This window comes from Balaenoptera ricei, chromosome 15 (assembly GCF_028023285.1).
Source record: "Balaenoptera ricei isolate mBalRic1 chromosome 15, mBalRic1.hap2, whole genome shotgun sequence".
NCBI classification, from domain to species: Eukaryota; Metazoa; Chordata; class Mammalia; order Artiodactyla; family Balaenopteridae; genus Balaenoptera; species Balaenoptera ricei.
Window position 1 is genome coordinate 9121493 of NC_082653.1, and position 21553 is coordinate 9143045.

Consider the following 21553-nt stretch of genomic DNA (forward strand, 5'->3'; position numbering starts at 1 on the left):
AAAAAACTTAAGCTTTTTGCTAAAGCCCGATTCAACTGAAGGACACAAAGAAATAAAAACGCCCACACTAAAAGCCAAACAAGATAATAATTGTGCATGTCTGGCTCTGAATCTAGAGGGCAAGGCTTGCGTCACTGGCACTCTGAGTTACCATGGTGAGTGATTTATTGATATATATCAAGAATGAATAGATCAAAGGCAGCGAGATGACAGGTGATCAATCAAATGTCAAATCAAAACTAGCAATCAAGTGGAAAGCTGACTTTTCAGTGGGTGGGTCTGGGAGGAGAAAAATGAACTTTCATATCACACTTTCGAGAAGCAAAACCCCAGCATACTATTAAAAAAGCAATTAAGCAACCCAAAAGGAAAAAAAAAAAAAATCCTTTACAAGATCTAATGTACTGATCCATTAACCTGTTCCTCTCTTTTTCTTTTTTCTTTTGGAGGAGGGGTGGTAAGTAAGAATTCAGATGGGATAGTTCCTACCATACAAATCAATTTACAAAGTTTGCAACTCACTCTGGGCAAAGAAAATCCAGAGCTGTTTCAATATTCAAGGGGCATTTTTCTTCCCCTTTTTTAAGAGAAGGGAGAGTGTTGATTAGATTTCCAAACGTGGATCCTCTTAGAAAACATATTCAAAGGTTCGTTTCCTGGGGTGGTTTTTTTCCACCTTGGTGATCAAAGCTAAACTCCTATGGCTCGCCCCAAAGCCAGCCTTGCAGCCCGGGGCTGGGGCACTGCTCACACTTCAGCGTCCCAAACCCCAGCCAGAGGAGACGCTGTCCCTCGAGGCCAGAAGCCACTGGCACTGACCACGCGGAGGGATGCGGGGGTGGAAGGACTGTCTCCCCACTCCGCACCCCAAATCCTCAACCCAACTTTGGCCCGAGAGGCAAGAAGCAGACTGGGAGAAAGTTAGGGGTGGGGTAGAGGGTGGAGGAAAAAAAGTTTAAGGAGGGAAGGCTTGGTGGGATAGCTTCCCCCAACACCCCCCATCGGAGCCTGGAAAGGGGAGGATTTGGGAGATTGGAGAAGGCGAGAGAGGATGGGGTTATGAGCCGGGCGGAGAGGGGCACCCGGAGCGAACTCCCCCGAAAGCCGAGGGGGGTGGCGTCCTGGGGCACCCGGGGCGAAGAGGGCGGGCGCGGAGCTCGGCGCACCGGACAGCCCGGCCGGGCAGCCCCGAAGCGGAGCCGTTTCTCTTACCTGCCGCCCGCTTGGGTGCCTGCTGTTTCCTCCTTGGCATCGCTCTACTTCGCTCCAGTCCCACTTCTGGCGCCCCAGCCCCGAGCCGCGCGCGGGGGCCCGCGGTCTTTCTCGCCTCTCTGGGTCTCCTCCGCCTCCTGCCCGGTGGCTCCTAGGGCGTCACTCGGCCTCTGTCCCCCTGACGATCCCCCCTGCAACTCCTCCACCACGGGCCAGAGACCCCCCTCTCTGGGTGGCAGACACGGACGGCTGTGCCGGCTGGTTGGAAGTAGAGGTTGGTTCTGCCTTGTTTGTTTGTTTGTTTTGGATTTTTTTTTTTTCCTCTCTCTTTCTCTCTTTTTGTTTTTGCTTTTTGGAATTTTTTTTTTTTGGTTTGGTTTTTTTTTTTTTTTTTTTTTGGTGACTGTTGAGACACTTGATTTCTTTATTAAACATCCAAGACCGGGTTCGGATGGAAGGGACGAGGGACGCACACGCGCGCGTAAAGATAAGGAAAAAAAAAAAAAAGGCAATCCTGGGAAGGTAGTGGTTTCTTCTTCTTTTTCTTCTTCCTTCCCCTCTTTCCCTCCTCCTCCTCCTCCTCCTCTTCCTCCTCCTCCTCGCCGATCTCTATGGCGGATTCGCGCTGGGGGCAGAGAGATCACTCACTGTAGGTTTGCGGCTGCTGTCGGATCCCCGTCTGTGAGTGATATGCTAGAGGACAGGAGCGGGTTTGGGAAAGACAGAAAATCTGGAATTCACACACACACACACACACACACACTCACACACACACTCACACGCACGCACGCACTCTCGCTTCCTCTCGCACACACACTCACACCCCCCACATATGCACACACACACACACACACACACACACGCACACGCTCTCACACACACACAAGACAGGGCGAGGCGATGCCAGCAAACATCGATCCCGCGGAACAAACTCAACATTAACAAACTCCTCCTCCTCCTCCTCTCCCCGCGACCTGATGACAGGGAGAAATTTACTCCCCAGCCGCAGAACGCCGGGCAGAGGGAGTCTATTAAAGGGACAGTGTCCCGCCGGGGAGCAGGGCTGGGGGCGGGGAGCCGGGCGTGCCACCGGGGCTGGCTCCGCCGTGCGCCCTCTTCTCTGGTGCGGCGACGCGCCACCCCCCTTCCACCACGCCCCCCCCCCCGGGCTCGGGGACACCCCTTGGGGGAGGCGTGAGAAGGGAGGGGATGTGGAAGAAAGGGGGCGGGGTGATGGCAGGAGACGCAGGGGGCCAGGTGAGCTGAGCCGCAGGGACCATTAACAGGACCATTAACCATATTAGGAGCATGAGAACTTATGTTCCTTTCAGGCAGGGAAGGGGGTGGGCACCTTGGAGTGATGACCACCATCCTCTAAATCTCTTAATCTAACCACAGAGATGTCCTCCCCACCCCCTTAAATTTAATGCCCTTGCCTCTCCCACCTTCCTGCTAGTCCCTGGACGGTCATAAAAACAAGAATCTCCCATCTGTCTCCTTGATAGTTTAATCACAGTCCTCTTTTTGTCTTGTTTAAATAATATTTATTGAGCACCTACTATGTGCCTATTCTGGAGACACAGCAGCCATACAGAAAGGGAAGATCCTGGCCCTCTCAGTGTTTGTGTTCTAATGAGGAGCAGACAAGTCGCCCCCAGATACCCAGTCTTTGCTTAAATGTCACCTTCTCCCAGAGGCCAACCTTACTTAGAGTTTCACACACACATCTCCACTCCCCATTCCATTTCTCTATTTTATTTTTCTCTACTGGGCTTACCAATGTCACACATATTATCACATGTATTATATACAGTTTTCTATTTTTATTGTCCAAATTTCCCCTGTAGAATATAAGTTCTGTTGGGAGGAGGGGTTTTATATTCCCAGCGATGGCAAAGATCACAACATGTAGTAGGTGCCCAGTAAAATATTTGAATGAATGAAAAGCAAACCAATAAGATAATTTCAGAGTGAAAAGCTCCAAGAATTTGTTACAAGAGGGTTCTGTGACAGTGTCCGAAAGAGGGGGCCGCTCTAGCCTCCATGCAGGAGATGTCATTTGAGCCAACATGTGACAATGGAGCCCTGATATGGGCCAGGTACCTTTTGAGCTGCTGGGGACAGGCTGAACATGGACCCTGCCCTCAAGGGACTGTTGTTCCAGTGGGAGAGACAATTAAAGGGGCAAGTGAGGCCTGCTGGGACAGGGGTTGTACTTAGAAGGGGGGGCCGTTAACCTGGACTTGGAGGAATGGAGGATGCTTAGTTACCAGGTAGGGCTTCCTGGGAAAAGTCAAGTCAAAGCTGAGTCCTAAATATGGAGGAGTTAGGCAAAAAGGGAACTCTGACAGCATGTCCCTAGAATAAAAAGCCAGGCATTGTCTAAGTCTTTCCAAGGGCTTCTCCTTCCTGCATTAAAATGCCCTGAGGCCCTTGTTAAATGCACATTCTTAGGCCTTACTCTAGAAGAAAATGTTCTAACCCTGGCACTATTGACCTTTTGAGGCCATAATTCTTTGCTGTGGAGGCCATTGGTACATTGTAGGATGTTTAGCAGCACGTCTGGTCTCTACCCACTAGATGCCAGACTCTTCCACCCTAGTTGTGTCAACCAAAATTGTATCCAGACGTTGCCCAAAGTCACCCAGGAGGTAAAGTCACACCTAGATCTCCTAATCAGAACCTTCTAGGGCCCATTGCCCTTGACCTTCTAAGTCAGAAACTTCTGGATAAGGGCTTTGGAATCTGCATTTTGACCAAACAACTCCCAACCCCACAGGTGAATCTCCTGCTCATTCCAGTTTAAAAACTTCTGCTAAAAAAGCCCTTGTTGTTCTGGAATCAGACCTACCCCAGATTGCTAACTATAGAGCCAACTCAGGCTTAGATATTAAAGTAATAATTACAATAATTTAGGAGTTCAAGGGGTGACATTGTTACTGTGGTCACTGTGATGGGCTTCACCAGCGCCCACTCCTCACTCCCGCCCCCTGCCATGTACTCACTGCACACGAGGCCTGACCTGTACGATCTGTGGTGCCTTCTGCCTACAACCTACCTGTCACTTTTGCCCTCGCTCATGGGGAATTACAAAGGGTGACCCGTCCCACAGATATTTTTCTAAACAGTTCTTTTGGGCCACAGGAAACTTTGTCCATCCTACCAGTCAGCTGCAAGATGTTACTGTCACTCTTTGCAAAGTGCTGTTAAATCATTTTTAACATCCCTGCACAGGGGCAAATGCTCATTTCTCCCTCTCACGTATATGGTACAAATTGTTAATTCACTCACCCTAAATCACCCAGGCAGCCTCCACCCATTACCAGCCCCACTCAATCCCAGCCTAGTCTTTAGGCAATGAGGCAGAGAAAACCCCACTTCATAGTTGGCTACGTCAGCAAAAGGGGCATTAGTACTAATTAATTCTAATTACCCAACACACCTTTATGGAGCTCTGTGATAGGAACCATAGCTTATTGAGTGAAAACCCCACAGTCCTGTCATTAAGGAACCACAGTTATAGGATCAGGAGGTACAGAATTAGGCCTGGACAGAAAGAAGACCAAGATTGCAGTAAGCTCACCTTGAATCTGCCATATTCTGCAGAAGCCCTATGCCCGTTGATTTGGCCTTTGCATTCTATTCAATCATTTAACAAATATCTACTGTGTTAGGTGCCAGGTATTGCCCTGAGCACAGGAGATGCTAGAATACATAAGATAGGATCCTTGCCTTCAGAAAACATCTGTAAAATGACATCCAAGAGACTGGGAACTAGGAAAGAGGGAGTTCAGGAGATGGACCCAGCCTTGGAGTAAATCAGGTGGGAAACAGGCAGGAGGAGTTGACTCTGTGCTACAGAATCTCTCCTAGCTGCTCTCCAGGATTCTTCTCGAATTTTACCTCCACTCTTGCCTCTTTCTCAATAGCTGGTTATATAGTCGGGGACGGGGAGCTCACAATATCTTCTGCAAAACTTTCTTTTAGCTGGCTATGAAACTCATTCTTGGGCCCACACTTCTAGAGTGTTCTTTCATTAATTTGTGTTTTTTCCTACTGCTACTACTGTAGAGTATATAGCTTGGTTATCAACAAAGATTTTGGCTACCCCAGTGGGTGCATAACACAGTGGTACCAAGATGTCATTCAGTGGTGTAGACATAACATTGAAAAATGTTGAATCACATAGTGAAAAGGTTGTTATTCCCTTTCAATCTGAGGAAGTGTCTGTTTGGTGCTAGTATGTCTTTTGTGCCTATCACTTGCTAACTTTTATTTTCAACCAAGAAACCACAGATGTCTGACTCAGAAGCTTAGGAGAGGCAAGAATACCTGGCTAGACTTTTTTTTTTTTTCTTTTTTTAAAGGCAGACTGCCACGTGCAGCGCCTCATTTGGATGTGTCTGGAGTCTTGGAAGCTTGACTACCCTACGTTCTCCTACAAATGGACCTTGAGAGCTTGTTTGGAGGTTCTAGCAGGGGAGCTCAGCTACTTGTATACCCTTGACCGAAGAACGGTCCTCCTCTATCGGGGAAGGTCGTCCTCTTCGACCGAGCGCGCAGCTTCGGGAGGGATGCACATGGAGCGGTGAGGGAGGAAGGGGACACCCGCCTCTGACTAGACTTTTTTAAAATGTTTTTTTTTTATTGAATTCACTTTGTTTACCTCTATCTTAGAGAAAGATACTGCTCTCCATTTATGGTAGCAATCCATTTATGGTAGCAATCTAAAGTTTAATATAATTCATGGGTTTTAAAAATAAATATACTTAAGGAACAACAGAGAATAAATAGTGGTTCAGGTGGGATGTGAAGATGGCAAAATGTGAGGAAGGTGGTATGGGCATGTCTAGAATTTGTAAAATACTAAACCACAGACTCTGGCACTTTCGGAAACTTCTTCCAAGAGTTGGTGGCTTGGAATAACGCTATGTTTAAGTCTCCAGGGAACTTAGCATCCTAGGATCCAACCCTCAAACTCTGGGATGTGTAAAGGCATGAGCTGATTGGAATGACTCAACCATACCATCCAGAACACTTATTCCCACACTGGCTCAACATCAAAATCACCCGGGGATTTTTTTGTTAAGATAGAGAAGCACAGGCCCCACCCCAGACTTACTAAATTAGATCCCAGGGTGGAGCCAGAAAATCGGAAATTTTGTAAGTTCTCAGGTGATTCTGATAAGGTGCCAGGCACTGGAACCTTCCCTGGGCAAGGGTTGAATTTTGTAACAAGTGAATCAAGTTAGTAGAAGTTGCTGCATGCAAGGGACAGGCAGGGCATCTATTCTTGGATTCACTCAAAAGGGTGGTTGAGGAGCCTTTTCAATGCACCCACAGTGGCCCATGAATGCCCCATTAAAGCACATATCTATTGTATTATATTTTTGGCGGGGGTGTAGTTTGCCTGTCTTACTGCTGGACTGCAGCCCAACGCAATTAAAGCAAATATTCTCCGAGTGCCTACCTTACGCTAGTCACTGCCCTGATTGCTGGACACCGGGGCAGCCTGTGAAATTCTTGAGCGTCTTAGTTTCTGTCATGTCTCCCATACAAGTTTCAGGGCTTTTGCATTTACTCTTCCCTCCAGCAAGATTCCTCCCCCCAGATCCATTTTTCCTCTTTACTCTCAACTCCAACATCACTTCCTTCTGCCCACCCTATCTGTCCCACTCTTTCTCTCATCCTTCATGGCACTTAAACCACATGTAAGTGATTTCATCTACTTGCCTCTTTATTTTCTGTCTCCCCTAATTAAAACATAAGTTCTATCACCTATATGTCTCCAAGTCTAGTGCAGGATTGGTGTTCAGTAAAAATTTTGTGGAATGATTGAATACCGAGCTAAGCATACTTGCAAGGAAGGATAAACTTTAGAAATATCTTAGGGCTTTTGTTAGATAGGGCTGTACAGCGTTTCAGCCTGTGTGCCTCTTTCCAGTTGATGCTGTCCTCCCCTCCCCAACTTCCCTCCCTCTTTTCTCTTCCCTCTCTCTTACCTATTGCCTCCTTCAGATCCTCCCTTAATTACTGCCTCTTTCAGGAAGCCTTCCAGGGTGGATCCCATGTGATTCAAACTTCTCTAGTCCATATCTTCCCCAAACAAAGAGACTCAATGTAGAGTATGACTCCAAATATATGAGCATACAGGCAGACAGAACTCATCTTGAATATCAGGTAGGTTACCTTTGACAGTGGGTATGAGGAGCTTCTGAGGGGCTGGTATTGTTCATAACTGGGGTGCTGGTTATGCTAGTGTGTTCAGTCTGTGAAAATTAATTCAGCAGCATGCTTTTGATTTGTGCACTTCCTTATCTGTACATAATGCTTCAATTAAAAAAAGCAGTGTTCTCAAACTTTGCTGCATATTATAATCAACTGGGGTGATTTTAAAAATCCCAATGCCCGGGTCTTACCCCAGACTCATTACATCAGTCTGTGAGGGCGGGATCCAGCCATCAGTATTTTTTAAAGCCCCCAGATGATTCCAATATGCCGCCAAGTTTGAGAGCCAGTGTACCATACGATTTTGCCCTTGAGGATATAATTCATTGCCTTCCTCTTCTGTCATTTAACTCATTCAGGATATCTCTCCTCCAGTAACTGTTCTGTGAAAACTTTAAGGTAGCAATCTCTGGTTATTTCCTACCCTCCCATGACACCTGGTACAGCATCACGCTGAAGGGGAGAACTGGACAAGAGGACATGCCAGATGGATGGTGGAGAGTGACAGCAAGAGTAAAGCAGGGTGTTGTGACAGAGAGTGCAGGGGGCAGGGTCCACACAGGGTGGGGGTCATGGAAAGCCTTTCTGAGAAGATAACATTTAAACTGAGATCTGGAAGACACAAAGCAGCCAACCAGGAGCCAAAGCCTGAAATTGGAAGAGATTTCTCTGCTTCTAAAACACAAAAATGCAGCTGCCAGGTCCCAGGTTGAGAGAGCCAGCCAGCCAGCCCGGGGAAAGGGGAGCAGAAAGGAGGCAAGAGAGGTGAGTCATGGTAGGCGGGGAGGGGGGGGTAGTGTGCACATCATTGGTCATAATATGGAGTTTGAATTTTCTCCTTTCAGCCATTGATAAATGCTAATTAATTCATTTCTTTACATCCTGAAACACCTAGTCCATTAGACTGGGTTTGCTCAACCAACACAGAAGACACTATGTCTTATTGTACTGGGTGGAAATTTGCTCCCTGAAAACAGTTAAGGTGGATGACAAAGTTTGGGGATGCTCGGGCATTGGCAAGCTTGCTTCTGTGAATAAATCCTCCAAAAGTCATTAGCTTCTCTTTTTTTAAGAACTATTTTGATGTGGTTAGGTGTAGCGTTTTGCAACAGCAATTAAGCATGATGTGTATTTTAAACAGGACAACTGCTGAGTGGGAAGGCTGGGGTATAGGAGCTGCTTGATTGAACATATATCACATTTTCCTTGGAGGTGACTACTTGCAGTTGGTGACAGTGTTTTGCTGCTGCTGAAGAATCCCGACCACGTCGCTGGCCCAGTAATCCATTGCTCAACTTCATTAACCACAGGAAGACATTAAGTGAATGTAAGGACCGGAACAGCCTGGAAACCATGTGACAAGCAGCCTTTAAGTTCTGGGCTCCGGTATATTTTATGCCACCTCAACTGTGCATCAAGCTCTCCTCCCTGGACTCATTAGAACTGTGTGCCCAAAGGTACCCCTCAACTTTCAGAAGCAAATAGAGTATGATATAATTTGCTCTGAGAACACCTTTCTGTCTTATCAGGGAGCATGTCTTATCTATTATGATTAGGCATTAAGCGTCCTATTGTCCTGAAAATTTCATGAGATTCTACCCCTGCTTGCTAGGATTATGCCAAAGTGACTTGTCCTGGATGCTGTGTTCGCCCATCAATACAGCTTGTCTTTTCTGCTTAACTATTGCTGGGAAGGCCAACACAGCTAAGGAACCCACAGACGTAAAGTGGTTGAATAGTTCGGGACTGTTGCAAATCCTCTTGTGTGTCTTGAAGGTTTGCGTGTCTTGCTTTTGGTTCCCCAAGAAGCACACACCCCAAGATAAAGATTTGAGAGCAAGTAGTTTATTTGGGAGATTATCCTGGAAAACTCCAGTAGGGAAGTGGGGGAGTGAATAAAGAAAAGGTTGCAGGCTATAGGGGTGTGTTACCAAGCAGGTTATCACAGCCGGCAATTGCAACTTAATCCTGCTGGGGGAAAGCTGGGAGTCAGTGTAGATCATGCACTTCTGAGACATCCCTTCTGAAGTATGAGAGAGCTGGGGTATCCATCTACATTCCATCCTGAGAGCTGGGATGAGGGCCTCTCCTGGCCTTCCCTGCAGGCAAAGAGCCACGGGTGCTGGCAGTTAAAGCGGAGTGCGGAGAAGTGGGCCGAGTACCAGGCGATGTCTGTTGCATTGGAATCCCCCAAACTGGGAGCTTCACATGGTCAAGGACCAAGACTGTCTCTTATTCATTGCAACGTCTCCACTTAGCCTAGTGCCAGGTACACAGCAGAACTTCAATAAACAGCAGACCTTCAATAACGATCTAGCGAAGGCCCAGTGTATTTGAAAGCTTCACACGATGCCTCTTTTAGTTGCTCCCTCTGTTTTAGAGCTATTGTTTATAATGTATTTAGTGCTTAGAAGTCTTTTTTTTTTTTCTTTTTAATTTTAGCTGTTACATTCTGTGCAAATGGATTGCAATTTGAAGTCCACAGTTCCTATGGTAAGAATTTTGGTAGGAACTTTATAAATTTATTTATTTTTGCTGTGTTGGGTCTTCGTTTCTGTGCGAGGGCTTTCTCTAGTTGCGGAGAGCGGGGGCCACTCTTCATCGCGGTGCACGGGCCTCTCACTATCGCGGCCTCTGTTGTTGCGGAGAACAGGCTCCAGACGCGCAGGCTCAGTCGTTGTGGCTCACGGGCCCAGCTGCTCCGCGGCATGTGGGATCTTCCCAGACCAGGGCTCGAACCCATGTCCCCTGCATTGGCAGGCAGATTCTCAACCATTGCGCCACCCGGGAAGCCCAGAAGTCTTTTCATTCGCTGATTTTGTCAGTGTTCTCTCTCCCCACAAGTATGCTCACCGGGGCAGGGGTCTCTCTCCTTGTTATATGTCTAGTAGGGGCATAGAGTAGAGTTCTCATTATTACCATAGCTCAAGCTTTTAAACAAGATGAAAGACGTGATCCAACACTTAAGTGTGTTCTTAAGCATAAGACGGGAGCAGAACATTTGAAATTAGGATTGTCCATAGAAAATACAGGACACAGAATCACTGTGTGCTGCCCAGGTAGGCACTAGGAAAGAAAGGTAAATGTAGGTTTGATGTCAGACAGACCTACATTTACTATTTACTAAGACTATAACCTTGGGCAAGTTATTTAGCCTCTCCGAACCTCAGTTTTCCTATCTGTAAAATGGGCATAATTACATCACCAATTCCATTAGGGGCTCAGAGAGGATTATGTGACCAAACATAACATACTTAGCACAATACCTGACACGTAGAAAGTACTCCCACATTTTTAGCTTTTTTCATTCTTTTTCTAGCATTTGTTGATTGACTATTGTTTACAGAGTGCTTTCAGCTGTACCTGAGGTTTAATCTAATCTGTACTAAAGGATAAAACTCAATCAGCTCAGTCCTCTAATTTGCAAGGGCACCAATGGACAGAAGCCAATCGGGGAAGCTCAGATCCTCATGCAGAAAGTACAAAGGCGGCAGGGCACAGGTCCCAGCCATGGGCAGCAGAGAGCTCCCGCCAGTGCCCTCTTCTCCCCTCAGCGTATCCTCTTTTCCCACTAAGGTTCATTAAGCACCTGCTCCATGCCAGGCCCTGGCTTGGGTGCTGGGGACGCAGCAGGGAAAAAAGGTCCTGCCTGGTTCTTAGGGAACTTAAACATCTAGGGAAAGACAGGGAAATTAAACAAATGGTAATAATAGTAGTTAACATTTACAAAGCACTTGGTGCCACAAGCTATGCTAAGCACTTTAAAATATGAACTTATTAATCCTTAGAACAATTCGACGAGATAAATTGCTTTTGTTGTCCCCATTTTACATGCGAAGAAACTGAGGCACAGAGAGGTTAGATAACTTACCCAAGGCTATGGAGACAGCCAATGGGGAAGCCTGGATTCAGACCCTCCCGATCTGGCTCTAGCTGGTATACCCAGCCACCATGCATCACTCCCTCTCGGTAATGCTGCAGCCACGCGGACTTTTGCATCACAGAATGTCTAGTTACCCCATTGCTTTTCCCTGTTTATACTCCGCAGCGTAACAATTCTTAAATTTTAACCTGTGTATTGTCTCCTACAAAGTTAAAATAGATTCCTGGGCTCCATCTCGAGAAATTCAGATATAGTAGGTCTGGGGTGGGGTCTGAGAAGGTGTTATTTCTAACAAGATACTGTGAATTCACAGACCACATTTTGAGTTGCAGGGTTCCAACAGGGGTGCTTTTTCCTCCCAGGGGACACTTCACAATGTCTGGAGATGTTTTTGATTGTCACGATTCAGGGGTGTGCTACTTACTGGCTTCTAGCGGGTAGAGGCCAGAGATGCTGGCAAACATCCTATAGTGCACAGGAAAGGCCCTTGCAAACAAAGACTGATCTATCCCCAAATGTTAATAAGGGCCAGGTTTGAGAACCCCGGGGCAGAGCATGGCCTCGCCAACTTTAATGTATAAAGCAATCATCTGGGGATCTGGCTTCAAATGCGGGTTCTGATCAAGTGGGTGGAGAGTGCCTGGGACGCTGCGTCTCTAAGAAGCTCGAACGGATGACGCGATGCTTCTGCTCCGGGGACCACACTTCGAGCAACAGAAGCTAGAATATGTCCTGCACGAGCACAGGTCTTGAATCAAGGCTCAGGGCGCAATGAACTCCTAAGAAATAAAACCCAGACACCATCCTGAATTAGTTCAGAACCAAAGGAACTGAGTTTCCATAATCCTCCTTCAACTCCCACTGTAGCAAGTTTTGCCCTTAAAGAAGGTACAGGGAGGCAGAGCGGCTCAGAGAGAGGAAATCTCCGTTCCTCTCCTGGACGCAGTTAGGGGCCGATTTAAAATGAGGAAGGACAGAACTTGGTCAGAACTGCTTTCCTTCAGTTCTGAAACATCAAGTAGAGTCTATTGTTGCCTGGAATTGTGGCTTCTTTCCAAGAGCTGCACACTGCATCTGCCTGACTTTCAGGTCTGCAAATGCGAGATGAAAAAGTGGCTGTTTTTTAAAATGGTTGCTCTCTTGGGAAAGGGGTATGGGAGAAAATGGACTCTCTGCGTCCAGCCCTCCAGAGATGGCACCCCAGCCCTTGTGATAAATGGCAGCATTAACAAGGTTTGGTTGAGAGGGGACCTACAGATTTATGACTTCCTGTCTCCGCCAGCAGATGTCATTATGGCTGACAGAACAGAAGGCCTTTCAAGAGCTAGCTGGGGTGGAGCTAAGAAGAGGGAAAAAAAATTAAATAAAAGGCAGAAGACAAAAGTAGTGTTCGCTCAGTGGTGCTATTGTTGATACTGTCACTTTAGGGACACAGGGAAGTTTTACATTAAACCGAACATCTTATAATATCTTTGAGGTCCAGCTTCGAAGATTTAGGCAGGAACTCTCAAATGAAGGACAAACTCATTAGCTTCACTTAGATAAGAAAACCTGCAGGGTTTTGTTCCTAGCCTATTTGTACCTTAAAAGTTCTCTGGGAAGAAGTGAACGCTGCACTGAATAAACATATATTTTACTCTGGAACATCATTTGATGGGTGTTTAAATATATTTATTTTACAAATTCAGCAGCCTGTTCTGAAATTCCTTTGATATACATAAAATTTTACCCATTTTTAAATTGTTTTATAGGGTGTCATTAGTATTTTATGGGCCAGATTTTTTGTGGTATTGAAAAATGATATAAATTTGGCATTTATCATTGGGCCCCCAAACCCATGTTAATAAGTACCTCTGCTTATTACTTACTTAACGATAATTACAGGTCACATTTGCACATTTCCTCTTTCTAATCCTCACCTGAAGATATACCTTCTGTAGGTAAAGGAAGCATTTTTTTTTTTTCTAGCTGATTCTCTCATCTAATGGATACTTGAATGTATTCTGTGGGCTCAGGTAATCAGTGCCTCAAAGTGTGACCCAAAAGGAACAACTCTGGTGACAGATGCTAGGCTGTCTTTAGTCCTGTCATCAGCAAATTATCCCCCATCAGGACCACACGACCAATGTGCCTGGGCAGAAATAAAGAATCATGGAGACCTTCATGGAGGAAGGCTACAAGATCCTCTTATAAAATGAACTCATTTCGAGCCAAAACTTGATCCAGAGACTTCGTCTATAATCAATCAATAGCTATAATGTTAATGCATATGTAGTAGTGAGTATCTGATTTTTGCAATGACACTGTAGGTATGAAAATGGCCACCCCATAGTCCCTTTTGCAAACCACTTTGGAGTGGCAGTATGGTGGTCTGCTTAAAACCCGGGCTCTGGAGACTCATTCTCTGAATTCTTTTTCTGACTCTTTCACTCACTACCTGTGTTATTCTGGGCAAGTTACTTAAGCTGTTTTGTCACCTGTAAAAGATGGACAATAATAGCACCATTGTCTTACCATTTTTTTAAACGAAGATCAAATGCAATGATCATGAAGTGATTAGCTAAGTGCCTGGTCCAGGGTAGGAGTTCACTAAATTAGCTATTGTTGTAATGATTAATGTTAAAATACATTCCCTCTTCACTATTTCTCAGGTAGATGTGTAGAGACATAGACTAATTCATTGGCCACCCAGAAAAGAAATACAGTAATAACAAAATAGCAATAACGTTGATTGTAGCTGTCATGTATTGAGTGCATACGAAGCGCCAGACACTGTGCTAAGTGCTTTACGTGCAAAACCTATTGATTTTAATCCTTAAAACAACCTTGTGAGGACAAGTTATATTACTCCCATTTTACATATAAGGAGACTCAGATTGAATAGTTTAAGCCAGTGGTTCTCAATGGTTTGGTGTGCATCAGAATTACCTGTAGGGCTTGTTAAAACACAGATTGCTGACTCCTTTCCCTAGAGTATCTGATTCAGTAGGTTTGGGGCGGGGGGCCCAAGATTTTCATTCAAAAAATTCCCAGGTGATATTGCTGCTGATTTGGGGACCACATTTGAGAACCACTGGTTTCAGTAACTTGTTCAAGGTTACATACACAGTGAGTAAGTGGCAGAGTGGATTTTCAAATTTAAAAATTTGAATATTTAAAAAATGTATTCTTAACAGATATCTATATTACTTAAAAGTTCCTTACATCAAACTTTTGAATTAATGGTTGATGGTTGAATTCACAGAGCATAATGTTCAGATAACTACTTGTCTGAATTAAACATTCTCTTCCATGATGCTCATGGTGCAAAATAGTTTGCAATTCCCTAGAAGGGGAAAATTTCAGGAATATTTTCAAAAGGAGCAGTCCTTATACCATCCCCACACAACCACTGTTGAGATCCACAGCAGTCCTGCTGGGGTGGAAGAGAATGCAAGGCCTGTGACCCACCCCAGCTGGAGAATTCATTAGAAGTTCCAAGATGGAGCCCAGCTGAGCAAGCTACACCTGGATGCCACCTGTTACTGAAAGACACTGTATTTCCTCTTTCCCCAACCTGGAAGGGATCTCAAAACACAGCCCACTGGACACCCAAGGGCCCTGGAGATGTCTCCATTGAATGTCTAAGGTCTAGATTTCTCCACAGTCCAGGTGAGCCTCTTAAAACCAGTCAGCCCAGGGGACCATTGGTATAAGCTGCACTGTGGAATCAGAACAGGGACGTGCTCTGGCCCACACTGGAGGGTTTGGGAACGGAGGAGAGAGACCTCAAGACGCGCCTGGTCAGAGATGTGAATGGAGACAGAGGACTGAAGGTGGAGAGCCAAGATAAAATCCTAAGTCCCTTAGTGGGCACAGTAACGCAACAAAAGGTCATTAGTATCTTCCTCACTTCGCTGCAATTGAAAAGAACTGGAATTCAAATACATAGACAAGATGCACCTCAAGAAATGGAAGCACTCAAGGACTTGAGAAAACAGATGAACTGAGGAAAACAAGTAGTGCCATTGACAGAGGCAGAAGATGGTTACTGGAAGATTGGGAATTCCTATTGCCATGATCGGGAAGGGAGAATAGAGAAGACCTTGGACTTGCTTTCAGGAGACTGGGATTCTACTGCTAGCTCTGTAGAGAGTAGATCAGCTGGTCCTTGAGGACCCTTCCTTTCTGACATAGAAAGATGCTATTTATTCATATATTCACTCATTCATTCATTCATTCAACAAATATTTGCTGAGCACATATTATGGACCAGGGGCTGTTAGAGACTGGCCTGTGCTCTTTTTTTTCTGGCAGCACCTGCTGAAGATTAATGCTCATTCTGGTTGTATGACCTTGGGACTTGCACTCAACTCTGGACCAATCACTAAAGTCAGGGGGATGGAATATTGCTGAACCCGGGACAGATGCTCTCTTTGAGGGTAGGGCTGCCACCTGCCTCACTTCAATCACATCGTTTTAGAGACTTGGTTCTTAAAAGAAAAATTAAGGAGTTGTTACCAGAAAGGTGGCACATGGATGTTGGACAATCAAAAACCATAAAAATTTACAGTAATATCTAACCTTCTATTTTTGTGCCTCACTTTCCCCATCTGTAAAATGAAGAGGTTAAGATAAAGTGAAGTCCACACATTTTTACTACAAAGGACCCCTTACTTGCTGTCCTCTGTTGCCCACCGTGGGGACCAAATTAAACTAAATTTGAAAGATTTTGTCTATCATATATCCATTCATCCATCAATACATCCATCTGCCATTTGACATGTTTTTATTGAATATCCACTAGCTTCCTGTCTTGTTCTAGCACTGGGATTATAGCAATTGTAGTTTGCACAACCCTGGGGCCTCTGTATCAAACCCAGACTCATCAACATCCAGGCTTCGTATTAGATGAGATAATTCAAATCTTCATTGTTTAAGCCACAGTTAGAAGTATTCTGCTACTTGCAGTTAAAAGCATTCCTAATTGATAAATCAGATCCAACAGAGGCTCCTAAGCAGCTTTTAGTATGAAGATGTCCAGTGAATAGGTAATTTCAAGTGTCACAAGAGTCCTGAAGAGGAGTACAGGAGCTTATATCTGGGAGAACTAATCATTTTTTTAAAAAATGCTTTTAACAAGCAATGACATTTTTCTACCATGTTAGAGAATTAGATCAGAGTTTGGCAAAATTTTTCTTAAAGGACCACACAGTAAATATTTCTGCTTTGCTGGCCATATTGGCCTCTGTTACAACTACTCAACTTTGCTGTTGTAGTACAAAAGAAGCCTCAAATGATATGTAAATAAATGGGTGTGGCTGTGTGCCAATAAAACTTTATTTACAAAAAAAGGCAGCTGGCTAGATTGGCCCTTGGTCCATAATTTACTGACTCCTGAATTAGGTACACACATTGAGTATGCAATAAAAAACAGGCAATCAAAAATAATTTATAATATACTTATTAAAATATGGCAAATTTCTCAAAATTCTGCTTTTCAGATTCCCAGTGCCAAGTCTTTAAGCTCACACATTCTGTGACTCAATGATTCCTCTACCATGCCTTCCCCTTCTCGCACAGAAGTGAATTGAGTGGTGGGTCAGCTGGAGAGCTGCCCAAAGTACTAATCTCTAACAAGTTTAGAAACACTAATGGAAGAAGTTGGAAAAATATACATTTCCCCTTCTCTGATAAAAAGATATAGCACTGTAAAGTGAAAAAGGCAAAGATACAAAAACATAACATTTATTAGCCCTGGAATATTTTTGCTGACGATTTTTGTAGCTAACATACACAGCATTTGTAGTCAGCTCAAAGATGGCAGTTGTGGTTAGCAGAAATTCCAGAACCACATAATGTGTGGTGTGCTGTGATTTACAAGGGATGTGATTTATATTGTGAATATTAAACCTTTTAATATACCTCCCAAGAAGTTGCTTGGTTCAGAAAAGTCACAAAAGAATGCCAAAGGAAAACTAAAACTGCAGAAAAGTTGGAAATATTTTGTCTTACTTTTTAAAAGAATATTGACTCTGTTTCAACTAATGTAAGTAAACTGTAAGTCGTACTGATTCTGAAAAAAAAAAAAGTCTTACAGGAAAATCAGATTCTCTCCACCCTCAGTGCCTATATCTTGGGCAAAATTTGAAAGGACAGTGGATTGAAAAGTCACTGGATTATTAGTGCATGTGGCTCTCATTATATTAAGGCCCACAAACTTAACTGCCTGTTGTATCCAGGAAGGTAACGAAACGAAACATATTGGATTTGAGGCAACAGGGAATGGTGGGGACTGAGGCAGACTGGAGAGCTTATGACCTGTCTAAAGGTGGCAACCACTATACAAAACCACTGTAGACTCCAGTCTATTGTTTTCCCCCTTAGGAAAGATCTCAAGATCTTTATAAGAAGATGGTAATCTAAACTTTTATGTAAAAAGTTCCCTACTGTAGAAATTTTGTGCCAACCAAGTAAAACATATTTGTGGTTCAATCATGCCTTAAACTGTAAGCCTCCCTCTCCCTTTCTCTTGCAAACACACACACGCACACATACACACACACAAGCACCCTCTTCTAGACAAGAAACACTCCTTCAACCACTATAGTCAGGAGACGCCCGACGATGCTAAAGTATAGCTGTGCATCTTAGCTGATCCGATTTCTCAACTCTGCCTTCCCAGACAAGATGAATTGTTGTAGAACATGGCATCCCTTCCCGTATCTCAGGCTATGGATCTATTAGTGTCACTATTTATGGAGAGGAGAGGAGAGAGTGATAATTTATACATACATTTGTTTTGTAAAAATTATACTCCCATCCTCTGATTGGCTTGAGTCCCCCAGAATATCACTTCTCTGTGATAAATAATGTGTCTGGGAGGGGAAATGCTAAATCGTCTAAGAATTTCAAATTTTTATATTGCCGCTTGTAACAAACTGTGTCAGCCACTGAGCCATGCAGATTTTTCCCCTTCTCAAAAATGTCACAAAAAGAAAAGCGATCACAACAGTTTACACACGCCAAACACATATGTCAAATAAACAACATGGAAAGAATTGCAATTGAAGTACCACCCCTGTAAAGAAACACAGTATTTAATCTGATTTTAATTGAAGTGTTGCAAGTCGATACCTTTTGTTTAGTCAGGACACAAAGCAGGTATAAAGGAGGGTAGTGACAATAATCCTACTCAAGACACTTTGAACGTTGGAACTTCTGAGCCACTTTGGGAGTGAAAAAAATACTACACTTACTAATATTAAAGAAATATTATTGCATTTAGTGGAGAAAATGCTTCCAAGATGGTAATGAATAAGGTAATACAGACGTCTCTCAGTATCCATAGGGGATTGGTTCCAGGATTCCAGAAGGTACCAAAATCCAAAAATGCTCAAGTCCTTTATATAAAATGACATAGTACAGTCGGCTCTCCAGATCTGCAGGTTCCCCATGTGTGGATTCAACCAACCAAGGGGAATCGGAGGCAGTATCCATGGATCTGAAGGGCCAACTCCACTGCCAATTTAGTGCAGTTCAAAATTGAGCTGCCTTATGCTTCAGGAAGATACTTTTGGGCACTCAGTAGTTAAAAAAAGAAACTGAATAGTTTGGTGTGGTGGACCCCAGTGGTTTTTCCTATCTAACTTCTGTTCATCTTCCTCTTTCAGACAACACCATTTGCAGTGTAATTCTCTCCCATGATCAGCCATCCATTTTTGTGATGCTGATCCTTCCCCCAGCTTTAGGGGGTGAACTCTGATTGGCTAAAGCCAACAATCCTGTCCTGTCTCATCCCTCTGGCTACCGTGGTTTGATTCGTGATGGAAGAAACCCAGTCAAAACCAATAAAATCTGTGGAGAAGTTTTCTAGGGCTTCTGGGACAAAAGAAGTGTCTCAACTCTTTGAGATCCACTCCTTCTGCGGTCTGTGTGGTATGAAGATACAAAGACATGAACAACTTCTTTGCCACTAAAACAGAAGACCATGGAACTGCCAATGGGAACTCATTTGAAGCCTGAAGAAGTAGCTGATTCTGTGGAAGACAGAGAGGAAATATAGAAGGGAACAAAGCTGGTCCTTGATGGCACTAGATCAAACTGTACCTGAAGCTAGCCCTGCCCCTGGTCTTTTCAGTGATGCAAATTTATGTGTTCCTTCATTCTTTTTTTAAAATGTATTTTAAATTTATTTATTTATTTATTTATTTATTTATGGCTGCGTTGGGTCTTCGTTGCTGTGTGCAGTCTTTCTCTAGTTGCGGCGAGTGGGGGCTACTCTTCGTTGCGGTGCGCGGGCTTCTCATTGCGGTGGCTCCTCTTGTTGTGGAGTATGGGCCCTAGGCATGCAGGCTTCAGTAGTTGTGGCATGCGGGCTCAATAGTTGTGGCGAATGGGCCTAGTTGCTCCGTGGCATGTGGGACCTTCTTGGACCATGGCTCGAACCCGTGTCCCCTGCATTGGCAGGCGGATTCTTAACCACTGCACCACCAGGGAAGTCCAACATTCCTTCATTCTTCAAGCCAGTTTTTGATTTCCAGTCATTCTCAATGGAAAGATTCCTAACTCACCACTTGGTTTTGTCAAGTTAATGATGACATATTAATACCTTTTCAATGAGTTATGCTGGGAAAATGGGGTCATACTGTGGGTTTCTGCATCACTGTTTTGTTTAGTATGTTGTTTTTGATTGGAATGAATACCTTCTTAAATCATTTTCTTACTACTCTCTTGTCCACACTTTATAACACAGATCAGGTACCACTCCCCTATGAATTCATTACTGAGTGAGAATTACAAACCCTCGAGTTTCAGATCTATTGAGGCTGCCCCAAGTAGTGGTTAAGAGCATGTGTGTTACATTAGATAAACATGATTTTGAACCCTGGCCCTGTAATTTACCAGCTGTGTGACTTTGGACAATTCACCTAAACCCTCTAAAACACTTTGCCCAATCTGTAACAATGCTGTTAATAACAGCATCTTACCTCAGACAACTCTTGTGGAGATGAAATAATTCATGGTGCATGACAGAGAATAAATGCTCAATAAATGCTGGTTGCTATTGTTGTTAGTTTTGTCATACTTATCAAGAAATCCACCATATAGAAAGAGCCCAATAAATCTAATCTGAAGTTATTAGCCCAATAAATATTTGCTACATGAGTAATTAAAAAGTTGATGAATAGATGGTAGAATGAATACATGAGTGAATTAAAACATAATAATGAAAAAAATGAATGAATGAGTAAATGAATGAATGGGAACTGGAAAGTGAGAAGCAAGACCGCAAGTAGAGGGGCTGGGCCAGGGGATATAAAGGGGGAGGAAAGAGTGGAAAGACACTCTATGCTTTATGGAAATGCCCTTCCCATGATCTGTGTTCCCATCAGGTAGAATGTTCTGCAATGCTGCTCCCTTCCTACGCTCATTACTGCAGGTCATCTGTTGGGAGCTTTTTGATGGGCAGCTTTACAGACAGCATTAAGCAGCACTTATGGCCAAAGTCATCATACTCTGTTGAGTTCTGTGTTTAGGGTGTCCACATCATTTCTTTTCCTTTTCCATGGGTTCTAGTCAGTGCACAGATGGAATTCGGCATAGATGGCTTAATTCCTTCTAATAGCTCCCCATAGCCTCTGAGATAAAAGTCAAAGGACCTCAAGACCCTAAAGGCCAGTAGGAATAAGTAGGATAATGTGGACATTCACTGAGTATTTACTTTAGTCCAGGCCTAAAGACTTGGCCAGAGCAAGGGAGCTCACCATCCTGAATGGAGTACCTCATCCAGCCTTTACAGTTGTTTGTGGCAGCTACTCTCATTAGCTCAACTTTGCTGATGCAGTAGCAGAGATACATAAAAACTGTGTTGTTGCATGTTCAATATCACAGGGCTAGGAAGTGGCGTGGACAGTACTTTATCCCAGGCAGACCATATCCGGAATCTCTGTGCAGAGGGCTTTAGACTTCATTACACTCTACCTTGTGTCAGTTCCTAGAGCATTTGAAGCTATAAACTTAGTTGCCCTTCTGCTTCCTTCAGAACTCTCAAAAATGAACTCTACAGAAATGAGTTTCTTGAAATAAAATTCTTCAGATGTGGACACATTAGAGACACCTTGAGATAATTTTAAGAGCTCCTATTTATAGATTTTTTAAAAGAATTTTTTAAAAAGTTCCCTATCTTATTCTATTGATCCTTAACAGCCAGTAGACAGACACTTGGACTCCTATTTGGACTCGGACTTC

General features: G+C 44.1%; 1 protein-coding gene and 1 long non-coding RNA gene across 5 annotated transcripts in view; one reads left to right on the forward strand and one right to left on the reverse strand.

Annotated features, from left to right (window-relative positions):
- The window catches only part of TSHZ2 (teashirt zinc finger homeobox 2), a 444389-nt gene extending 442244 nt beyond the window's left edge, over nt 1–2145 (reverse strand). For all 3 annotated transcript variants that reach the window (XM_059896538.1, XM_059896536.1, XM_059896535.1), the window contains exon 1: nt 1213–2145. In XM_059896538.1, coding sequence (XP_059752521.1) covers nt 1213–1252 — 40 coding nt within the window. In that variant the 5' untranslated portion in view covers nt 1253–2145. The remainder of the gene's footprint in view (nt 1–1212) is intronic.
- Nucleotides 1218–19499, forward strand: LOC132348715 (uncharacterized). Of its 2 annotated transcripts, XR_009497531.1 has the most exons (5): nt 1218–1486; nt 7800–8205; nt 8653–8897; nt 9883–9933; nt 18976–19499. It is a non-coding gene; the product is annotated as an uncharacterized LOC132348715 (long non-coding RNA). The 2 variants fall into 2 exon arrangements; XR_009497530.1 differs by lacking the exons at nt 9883–9933; nt 18976–19499 and having other exon boundaries at nt 8653–9842.
- Nucleotides 19500–21553: the final 2054 nt, after the last annotated feature.